This window comes from Nilaparvata lugens, chromosome 1, assembly GCF_014356525.2.
Source record: "Nilaparvata lugens isolate BPH chromosome 1, ASM1435652v1, whole genome shotgun sequence".
NCBI classification, from domain to species: Eukaryota; Metazoa; Arthropoda; class Insecta; order Hemiptera; family Delphacidae; genus Nilaparvata; species Nilaparvata lugens.
In genome coordinates, this window is record NC_052504.1 from 16,682,712 (window position 1) to 16,694,720 (window position 12,009).

The following is a 12,009-nucleotide window of genomic DNA, read 5'->3' on the forward strand; positions in this document are numbered from 1 at the left end:
CACATTTGGCTAAACCACTTTAAGCTTAATCTTGAATCATTTCTCTAAATGGATTTTCCAACAAGTAGCCTGACTGCAGTAGGCCTACATGTAAATCACTTATGTTAGCAAATCATTTTTTATTTAATTTATTGAATGAATGATGCAGTAACCTAACTACAGTATTTAAAAGAAGATGAAATTCATATATCTCACAATAGGGAATTAGGTCTAAATATATTTAGCCTATTCAGTACCCCTACTTCTAATATTATTCAAGTATTCTAATGATAGAACAAAGAAATTAATAAAAGTTGCTAGCCTATTATTAATAAATTAAATTTGCTATTTTAAAATAATATTTTCAATCTTAGTAACTTAGTCCACATTAAACTTACTTCAGGATGAGAATTATTGAGAAACCAAATTCTGTCACAATGTAATAGATATCACTAAGCAAAAAGTATATTTTTGTATTATCCCAATCCTAATTATAATTACATTTGAATACATTACATATAAAAAGATTAGCCTGTAAAACAATACTCTATAAGAAGCTGTTCTGTTGCAAAATGCAAAAATGTATGTTACACTTACCTTAATTATTATTATTATTGTTATTATTATGCATAACATAACCTATAAACTTGATGCTATTATATTGAAGACATATTAAATTTTCTAAAAAATAATAGATATGTACGTATTATTATTTTATTATAAAATATTATATTATCTGGAAAATATTAAATTACTTCTACTTATTTTTTGGTACAATCGCAAATCATATGAATAGTCTATAATTGAAAAAGAACGACAAACCAGGTCCAAAAGTCCATATCATTCTATAAAATAAGTCAGACTTGAACCATTTCTCAATGACAAACACATTACAAGTATTCCCACTTTGGCTGGCACCGATATTTTGAGTTCCAGATATTTCCAATTCCGCCATCTGCCAGACAAGTAATTTGAGTTCCAGATACTCCCAATTCCGCCTAGCAACATATTTCGAGCTCCGGATATTTCCAATTCCGCTGAATGACAAATATTCGGAGTTCCACCCAGCAACAGTTTTCAAGCATAGGACATTTAACATTGATATTTTGAGTTCCAGATATTCCCAATTCCGCGGCCCCCTACAAACTAAGAGGAATATTATACAGGTTCAGTGCTGCCAAAAAATGATAGATGTAAAATAGGAGTAGACCCAGTTTGTCTTTCACTGTTCTACTTTGGCTTTATCCGTAAAGACTGACCATTTTTTTTTGTGAGTGGCGGCTTTCAGGGCAGACGGAACTCCGGCTACCCACACGCTTTGTGTCGACTGTCGATGTCGATTCTGTACTTGACAGTTTATTCAGGACTTCTTATATAAACAGGATATACTTCTTTTATTCAGGACTTCTTATATAAATAAAATATACCTTGTATATTTATAATACATGGTAATATACCCTGAATATTATATACCTATATAATATACCTTGTAGTATATAGAAGGTCCTGGTTGATTTGACCTTGACAGTTTCTGTTTCCCACAGCTGTGGTTAAGAGGTAAACGACACGACAGTTGAAATTTAAATTTGAAATAATAAGATTAAGATAATACTTGTTGAGACGTTGTTGAAACTTGTAAGCTCTTGATAAAATTAAGAACTTAACTGTGATTGAACTTAGAAGTGTCTTTTATCTGGATCATCAATAAAGTAAGTAGCCTAACTTATTATTGATGTTAAAAGCTGCAATAAATTACGGTAATAGTAATTTAGGCTAGAGTCCAGGTCCAGTGCAATTACACCTGTTATCAAATTTTAGTTGGAATCAATTATTGTGTGTTATTTTGAGTACAAATCACAAAAAATAAACGGCGGCCACTCATCACAGATTAAAAATAATATAATTTAATTTTGATTAAGACTTTTCACACAACTCTAAACCTAGAATTACGCCGTTTAAAGATCAGGTTTAATTTGTTTATTACTGTTTCATTCTAAGATAAAAGGGTAGGCTAGGAGGGAGTTAGGTTTTTGTTTTGAAATTGCAATATGCTGGAAGGGATTGGGGTCCAGGTTGAGATATGTTTCAAAGGTAGAAGGGTAATTTAGCCTAGTAGGTAAAGTTCTTGCTTTTAAATGGTATTCATATGCTGGATGGGGTTAGGGATTAAAAAAAAAAAAAAATGAATAAAATGATTAGATCATACATCTATAAATAGGCTACTTCATCGACCTATCAATAGTTTAAAAAACAACATGGATGGCACGGTATATTTTACATGCAAAATTGTGAACCTTTGAACTTTGTTTATTTTAAAAACAATAGTGAACCACCGTTTAATTATTGTGATCAAAATAACATACTAAATCGATCCAAACCAAAAATTTGATGACAGGTAGCCTTTAACGGCATTGGTCCTAGATTTACGCCGTAATTTATTGCAGGTAAACTATTTAGCCATATTTGGTCACTATTATATTATCATAAAGATTAACCTACAAGTTAAGACATTACATACTGAAACATTGGGAATGAGTAGTAACTTTTATGAAGACAATAAGATAGATACAGTATGCATAAGTAGGTAGTATGATAAAATGTTAAATATTTGTTAATAAATGTTAATATTTCAAGTGAAACATAAAGGTGACATTCCTTATACCGCTTCCACACTCTTGCCAAATGCGTGAAATGACGACAAACGTGATAGTGTAGATGGCTGCTTTGCCAGTGCTCTCTTTTACTGCCCTTTGCTTGCTATCGCTCCGATTTTTGTCCAGCAAAGTTGAGTAGCCAGCCAAGCATTCATTCACAAATGGTCACATTGCAATGTGCATAAGCAAGACCTACGTGGGTCACTTACCAGCTTGGCCAGGGACTTGGCGGTAGTGTAGACTAGGCATTGGCGATGACTACAATTCAACCCGTTTAGTTGCCGCGGCTGTAGTCGTTCAGTCGCTAGCGGCTGTAGCTGCTGAATTTATATATTTATGCAACAGTTTGCATGAAGTCACATGTTAAGAGTGAAGCTCTGGCGATTTATAGTGTCACCTTGATATTGTTATTTTTGAAGGGACGGATTCAAGGATCCAAAGGTGCAAAGAACCCCACACGTCAACCGGAGCTTATTGTGTTCCCAAGTACGTTAGTTAGGCAAACCACTACCTGTGATCTTTACAAGATCCAGGAGTTTTTCCCTATACTAACATCCCATTCATCACCTGGTTGCTTGCAGCCAAACAGAGCCCTTCTCCTTGCCCTTCTGCTTGTCAGTCTCACTAGACTGACTGGTCCTGGTGACCTACTTGAGTTCTTCTCCTGACCTTTTTTGTAGGTCCTTCCGCTGAGGGAGGGGTCACTAAATTGCCTCTGGAGCACCTGGTCATCCTCGACTCAGCCTCTTGACTAACATTTGTGCCTGTAGTTTCACCCATGTCTGGTCTCTTGGGTTTTTCTTTTTGCCCCTCAAAAATTTGCAGGGTCAGTCAAAAGCCTCACCTCTTCCACGACGTTTTGCCTGAATGGCCGCCCTTCTTTGAGCACTGGTCTGAGAAGCTCATCCTTCCTCTTCAGTTGGGATCGATGGTGTGATTGAGCTTACATCATCTATGTAGTAATCAAAGCCTTCTCAATGTTGATAGCCTCTACATAAGAGTGCAACGGAACCTCCTGTGTTCCTGAAGCACCCATTTCAGATTGAGGAACCTGCCCTGATGAGGCAGATCCCGATGGGTTTGAGTTGCCTTGGGGTTTGGTTTGTTCATGTGGTTCCCACGAACAGCTAGGGAAGTGGAGTCAACCCAGACAGAGCCCCGCATGTCCAGACAAGGCTAAATACTACAGGAGGGCGCCTGGTATCTTGCAGACACCGTTAGAGACACCATATGAAAGCACCTCCCATCAGCACGGTCCACATCACACCTTGGGTTGACCTAAGCTAAGAAGAAGTAAGAATATGACTAAGGAAGGCCGACGGATAGAAAAAGAAAAAATGGCACAAAGCTAAGTCAATGGAAAAAGTGTCATTCTAGAAATTAAGAGTTCCAAAGAATATAAATAAGGAGAAGAAGGGTTTTGGAAAGGGGGTCTCTTTTAGTCGCCTCCTACGACAAGCAGGGATACTGTAGTTGTATTCTGGTTTTCAACAAATTCTTGAGTACGATGTGATGTTCGACTCAAATCCCCCCCAACCCACAGGGGGCTTGTATTTTATTGATCACTTATTCATTCGACTAACAAACAAAACCTTATCTGTAACACAGGCGTGATCAAAATTGCCATAAAGTAACGGCACTGATTTTCTCACAGAAGAATAATCCTAACCCAAATGAAAGTGTGCTCTGTAGGGTGAAGCATTCACTTTCGAATGAGACGTCTCCCATGTCTGTTTTCACAGTTTTGCCGGAAACATGAAAACTGCAATAACAGAAAACAAAAAATTCCACGTTTAAAGCCCGGGCCACACTTATCATGCAGTGTTCACGGATGTTAACAGCTTAATGGTGCATGCCACACATGTCCGTCATATGATCACTGCACCCCACAGACAATATTTATTTAATTCTTGATCAATAGAATAGTCGGATTAAATTCATTATAAATGTTCAAACCGTCCCTTACCACCTGTCCCTTCACCATTACCTTCTTTGCTATACCCTTCTGAGGGGGTCAGCGGGAGTAATAAGATAATCTCCACCCAACATCTTCTACTCCGAGCCAGTTATTGTCTGCTATATGCAGTGACCCCTAGCTGGATCTCACGTGAGTGCAAAATTTCTTCTACATATTTTCTTTTTCATTCATTAAATATTGTCTTGTCTGTGTATATCTAGAAAATGGCACCAAAAAAACGGTCGACATCATACAATCAAAGATCTCGGCGACCATCAAGAATGAAGGAATCCGTCAGCTGCTCAGTTTTCCTGGAAGATGTTGACCCAGTTCAGTCGTCAACACCAAAACAAGACAGAACGAGGTCGACATTCAAGTTGACAAAAAAGGAAATTTGTGAGTTCAGTCAACTGTTTGATTTTGTTTTCTGTAAATATTCATTTATAATGCTAAACAAATTGTCCTCCGTAAAGGACCACATTACACAATCAATCATCCTTAATCCGTATTACATTGGGCCACCAGACTGAGTCGCCAGTAAGACGACGACCTTCAGTAGTGGCCGTCTAACTTATATACATGCCTAATAGCTTGCTTTAGTATTCTATACAAAGTATTCACCAACTATGACACTGTTACTGTTAAAAAGTAACTATAAACGTTATACTGGACCAAATTTGGTTTATATCAAAACTAAGGTTAGTGGCCCGATATTTGCAGGTTTTATTTGTTTTTGAGAAAATATTTGGATTTAAAATTTAAAATAAGTGAAAATGATAAATATCTCCTAGCTTTTTGACAGAACTCAAACATTACTTGCTTGGAGCTGATCAGCATTCAGCTTCATGCAGTGAAGTGAGTTCTACCTCAGCAAATGAATAACAACCCAATCAAAATGTTGTTATCTAATTAAATAATGGTGAGCACTATCAAATGCTTAAATTGAGAAAGCAATAACCTAAAACTTTATTCTTAAATAAAGTTTAGATATACTTTTAGTTTGAAAGATTGAGATGTTGTATTATTATTTTTTTACATTACTTTACAGTAACGTACCGTTGAATATGTTTTTACCAATTTGGTTTACACACCATCAACTTAATGAAAGATTCTATCCTTTTTCAGCAAAAGCGGCAGAAGAACTGACCGCAGAAATACAAAACAAAATTGACGAGTATGTCAAGTCAGCAACCTTGTTCAAGCTATCTTTAAAACGACAACTTTTGAAAGCACCTCTCTGGCAGTTCGAGGAGTATAGAGAGAATGTAAGTTAAAAATAATCTTATTCATGAATTCGTGTTCAAAATATTTAACTAGAAATTTTATTTATTATTACAATTTATTGGAAATAATATTTCAAAATATTATCACAGCATTTTTCACAGAAATATTACTGTATTTTAATTCAATTTCTTAATATACAAATTTGAAGCGATCCGAAGGGGCAAGATATAACCCATCTATCCTATATAAGTACCTATTCCAGAAAGCATCCATTCTGAGGTAAATCTCTTTTTATCAGCATTTAATCAAGATGCCAATAATATTTTAGAATACATTGAAATATACCGCTGTAACTAGTTACTAGTCAGATTCAAGTTATCAAGACAGTGGATTTCAAATGACAGCATACTTGTCATATTCCCTTTTCTTGCACTATTCTTAAGAGAGTGTACTTTATCACCCACTGTCTTTTCTTGTTATTCAAATTATCCCGGTACATCTGATCCAATATTATTAATATTCTTGATTCTTGTTAATTGCGAATGATGCCCACATGAGCTTTTTTGCTTGTGCGTGGATAATGGAAATTCGATGAGATGATCAAACTTACATGCCATCGGCGGGATTCAAACTCACGATCCAAAAGCGGAGCTAGCAGGCCGTAGTTTTTAACACTAGACCAACCCGGCCGATATCTATCTGTCGATTTCTATATATTTGAAGATTGAAACAAAATCTGGAAAGAGCCAAAGAAACACGTTGTGACTTGTCTGTTGCTGCTTATACTAAACGCACAAGTCACAACGTGTTTCTATGGCTCTTTCCAGAATTTGTTTCTATCTGCACCCTTGCTCATGTATGCGCCACTAAATTACTTGCGCGTGAATCCAATGTGATCATGCCCTTAATTATATGCTGATTTTAAAACGTGAATCCCACTATAGTTGTTGTTAATCAATTTTCTTGTTCTTTTATCATATTTTTCTTCCCATATCGTGACGTTTTTAGAAATAATTTTTGTTATAAATTGTAGATTTTAGTTCATTGTACATTATTCCTGTTTTCCAGTATGCAGTCGATGTAATTAAAATTGATGAAAACATTGAAAATGTTGAACCAATGTGCAGTTCGAGAAGACTGCGCACTAGTAGTGTGGATCGATTCAAGAAACCAGCTCCAGTAGCTAGTAAGTATCACTGGTTTTCATTCAATTAGCACTATAAATGTTACCTTATACTTGTTTTACACGCTGCTTGCTAATGATCTATCTAAATGGCTGTGTCAAACACTGATAGTCTTTAGCTGGATGTGCTATTATTTGTTCCAGTAAAAAATAAAATATAATTCCAATACTACTGAAACCTACTTTATTAAGCTGTTATAAAAATGAAATTGCAATACCAATGCAATTTTACTTTTTCCCATTCTTTCCTGACTGACGGTTTGATTTGGTATAAACTAAACGCTTGAATCCAGAGATTGCTTGGTTGTTTAGCTGTAAATAGAAGCATGCCTGATTGGCAATCAGTTGCAGGTTCGATCCTCGCTCTGAACAAAATGTTTTCATTGATTTTACTTTAGCTATTCTCCCTGTCGTCAATATTTTCAACATTTGCAGGAGTCAGCATGGCTTTTGATGCCATATTATTTGGAATTGGGTTCGATATTATTTATTAATAGGTATAATATTGACTTGAAACTTATGTTTTCAATATTTCTTTGTTCTTAATTCAGATACAAATCATATTTGAGAGTACAAGCAAACTCAGCCCAAAACCGTTAATCTCCAGAATTTTGATGGATGAAATAATGTTCCTAAAATTTGTAAAAAATATAACAAAGATCATATTAAGATCATTCAAAATCCTTGATGGAATTATGGTTGAAATTGAAAATTTTCCAAGTCCCGCTTGTGCATCGAGATGATGATGATGATAATAGCAATTTTTTCGTACTTGCTTTATATTTTACGAGAATTGTTTCAACTGTTTAATTGTTTCCAACTGTTTTATTTCTTCACTATTGTTAGTATATTATTCACAAATTTTAGTACTGTATTTATAAAATTTCAAGTAGATCTTGTCTTAATAGTTTGGTATCTTATTGCTTTCCAGTAAAACAGACTGGCGGTCGAGTATCAAGATCAGCGACCCGATCAAGGAATTCTGCTATGAAGGTAGGCCGACCCGGCACATTTACAGAATAGCTTTATCATCAATAATCAAAGCGCTTAGTGCCGGTTGCACAAAAGCCGGTTAAGTTTTAATCGTGATCAATTTCACGAGAACCAATAAGGTTCAACTCACACTTCCTCGGCTCAAATCGTACTACTGCAGTTGAGGATACTCCATTCTCTCAACCTTACGGCTTTTTTTGCTCAGTGTCACTACTACAGTTCCATGGTACTCTATTTTCTAACCTTACTTTATTAAAAAAAGATCTAATTCGTCTTTACTTAGCATGTATCAAATTTTATAATATTATTATGAATACATTGTCTTATCTAAAATGATAAAACATCACTTTCATTAAAAATGCACGGTACTACGCAATTCAAGTCGAGGCTCGACTCAGTCTCACAGTCGTGAGGTCGCGGAGACTAGAATCGACTGGTCTGAGTGTTACCATTTGAAAACACATGCTGCGTCGAGAAGACGCAGGTAAGTGTGAGTTGAGCCTAAAAGTGCGAACAGATATACGCGCCTCCAACACGCTCCGTCCTAGCTCCGATCATGAACGTTACGGGAGATGTTAGCTCTTCTCGCGTTCCACTCTTGCTCCCCGGTCAATCATCAATCGATCTGCTCGAGTGACGTTCGATTGCGGAGCAGAGCGAAAGTCTGTACGCACCTTAAGAGAAACCTTCTTTTTGAAAAAGCCTTCTCTAAATTGGTTCTTGTGAAATTAATCACGATTAAAATTTAACCGGCTTTTGTGCAACCGGGCCTAGATTTTATGAATTGAGCTTTCGATGTCAATTTTTAGATTAGAAGAAATCTATACTGCAATGATTATTAATCTAGAAACAGCGATTATAGTAGCCAGTTATAGTAATTGACAAGTCACCAATCAAACGAGTGTAACTCAGAATATGATGTATTGTGACAATAAGGGCCGTTTTTCCAGTTACAATCTAAACTAAATTTCATTTTAAACTGGATTAAATCCGTATCAAGTATCTTTTGTTATAATGTGTTACATTTTGAGTTTAAGCCACCAGCTGATTAAATTCAGTTTAAGCTTTGACTGTGCAAACTGCCCTAAGTGAATAAATAGTCACATAATGTTCACATTATAGCATAGTTTTGGAAACCCATTGCGAAAAGACCCCTGTTATGGGATTGATTGTGATGCTGTATTGTTCACATTATATCACAGTCGTAGATAAATTCCTTTCTAGTATAAGATAAAAATCAATATTTAATTATATTGTAAGAATGAATGATTGTTGCAGACTCCATACATGACGTCGCAGTTTGGTTGGGCGGAGATGACGCCGATCACACCCAAGTTCGACATCAACACACCAGTGTCAGTGCTGCGACAACCGCGCCTGGGAGAGCAGGCCGTGTCACTGAGTGGCAGTCCCCTCCATGTGGCCATTCCCACCGCCACCAACCCCACAGTCAATGTGCCACTCAGTGACGGCAACGTTGTCACCATCCTCCCGCCCCTCAGTCAGTCCAACCGCCCCCACGCGCCCCCTGTCGCACTCGACCCAGAGTGTAGGCACAAGCTGCAGACCATTCAAATGTATCTCACGCACATGTTGAGCGGATACAACTCCGATTGATTCACCAACCTCTAGACACCAATTGTTGTGCAGCGGCCATAGAAGTCACCAATTGGAGAAACTTTTCAAATTCGTTCATACTGATATCACAATAATTAATATAACATAGAATATAACCGATACTGAATGTTATAATATCAATAACCTATGCATACTTTTGCTAATAATTTTCTAAAACAGAAAATATTTTGGAGAACTTGTTTTATACCAAACAGTTTTGGCTAACTTAATCATGATGTTGGCTTACTAAGATGTTGAAATTTTCATGTAGAAAATTAGGCTAGATGAGATGAGGTTAGGGTAATCTGGTTACTCCTCTTGGTAGAACGGTTAACCCCTTGCTATATAAGCATTTTGTACTAAAGAAAATTTGTTTTATAAATAACTATATCTATTAACTCTATTATGTATTAATGTTTGATTGAATAAATAAATTTATTGACTAAAAATGTATCCAGTAATTCACATCAACCGTATGAACAGGAAGATTTCCAACTGAGTAAAAAATATATGTAATAAATTTGAGTCTTGTTAAGATTTAAGCTGTATTCCCACATCAGTGAAAGTGACCGGCACAGAGAAAATATAATTTCCATGTATTCTGGTTGAACTATTCCCACTTAGCAAGGCTGAGCGAGTATGAATAGTCCCATTAGAGCTTATGAGAATAATATACTCACTGTACCGTTCACTTTCACTGATATGTTTGATATTATATATATGATTTCATTGATATGTTTTAACTATTGGATGCTTAAGACTACTTAGTACTTACTAAACCAAAAACCATTATTTTGCTATAAACTGACGTCCTACAGATTTTTTAATGCAATTTCATAAGTCAGTTAAATTCAAAAAAAAAAAAAATTTTCATATTATCAACTCCATTGATCATTGGTAATAGGCGGCTTCAATAAAAACAATAAATTTTGGGGACAAGTAGAATTAGATTTACAATTGAAATAAAGAAGTACGGTAATGACAACAACAGTGATTCAATTTTTTCATTCAGAAAACTGAAAAAGCTTGCAGATCATTAAGAGCTTTGAGATTTGTAGAAACTTGTTAAACATTAAACAGAACAATAAAAAATTCAATATCTCAAAATTTTGAGACATGGAGGTAGACATTTTTAGTAAAACACCAAGAACATTGGATCAAACTTTTATTTTTTAACAATATTAACTAAATTTCTCAACTATTGACTCACAAAGTTTTTATTGCTATAATACTTGTTTTTAGAAACTAGCGATAAAAGGCTTGAAGTTGAATAGATGCACATTTTAAAGCATTAATTATGATTAAAATCAATTGACTCAATAACAACAATAGGTTGATTTATTCTAGTCTATATCTACGTCGAATATTCTAATTGTTATTATTTTTATAATATAATTATTTTCATTGGCAATAGATTTTGAAAAATTGCAATTGGCTACTGCCTGTTAAAAAAACTACTGCAGACGGTTGCTGAACCGGAATTAACTTATACAGTATAAAAATCGTTTTTCCTTGTAACAAGGAAAGTAATGAGTGATTACAAAAGAAATAATAAATACTTTCAATGCCCTATAGATATTAATCTGATGTATACTAAGTAGAATATTAAGTAGTTGAAACTTCATGTTCAGATAGATTTACTCATTTATTTAGGTACAAAAGGTGTTTGCACTTCTTATAAAAATCAGTTGAACAAAGTTGACAATAATCATGATTTATCATAGTCTGTTTGTGTTATCATAGTCTTGAAAGTGAAGACATTGATTAATCATATTATTATATCTATCTATTTATATAATTATACTCTAAAGGCCTACACTTTTCATTATAGGGCTACTGCAATTATTATTGAAATAGAATAGAAATCCTCAGCAAATTTCAGATTCGAATTCAGCGCCCCAAAGTGTTTGCACTTCTTATAAAAATCAGTTGAACAAAGTTGACAATAATCATGATTTATCATAGTCTGTTTGTGTTATCATAGTCTTGAAAGTGAAGACATTGATTAATCATATTATTATATCTATCTATTTATATAATTATACTCTAAAGGCCTACACTTTTCATTATAGGGCTACTGCAATTATTATTGAAATAGAATAGAAATCCTCAGCAAATTTCAGATTCGAATTCAGCGCCCCAAAATGCATGTACAACCGCCGAGAATAGTTATTTGTGCAACTAGTGCGCAAAGTGACAGTTTGCTGCATCGAAAGAAACGTTTACGTTTACGAAAGAAACGTTGGCTTCTTGAGTGCAGCAAACGAACTTTGCGCACGTATTTCACATTAAATTTTTCCTACAGTTACCATTGAATATGAAAAGTGGGTAATTATGGGAAAAATTCCCTGAATTCCATCAAATGTTTTTCTGTGTAACTTTATTATTAATAAAAACCTCAA

The 12,009-nt window shown here is 35.1% G+C and overlaps 1 protein-coding gene across 4 annotated transcripts in view; it reads left to right on the forward strand.

The window, feature by feature from the left end:
• The window catches only part of LOC111052821, a 32,442-nt gene extending 22,386 nt beyond the window's left edge, over positions 1-10,056 (forward strand). For 2 of the 4 annotated variants that reach the window (XM_039432176.1, XM_039432184.1), the window contains exons 2-6: positions 4,812-4,986; positions 5,716-5,855; positions 6,883-7,000; positions 7,929-7,990; positions 9,269-10,056. In XM_039432176.1, the coding sequence (XP_039288110.1) occupies positions 4,815-4,986; positions 5,716-5,855; positions 6,883-7,000; positions 7,929-7,990; positions 9,269-9,607 (831 nt within the window). In that variant the 5' untranslated portion in view covers positions 4,812-4,814 and the 3' untranslated portion in view covers positions 9,608-10,056. Of the gene's footprint in view, positions 1-1,275; positions 1,689-2,182; positions 2,424-4,811; positions 4,987-5,715; positions 5,856-6,882; positions 7,001-7,928; positions 7,991-9,268 lie in introns of those variants that run through there. The other 2 variants (XM_039432169.1, XM_022339620.2) reach the window with 2 other exon arrangements.
• The last annotated feature ends 1,953 nt before the right edge of the window (positions 10,057-12,009 follow it).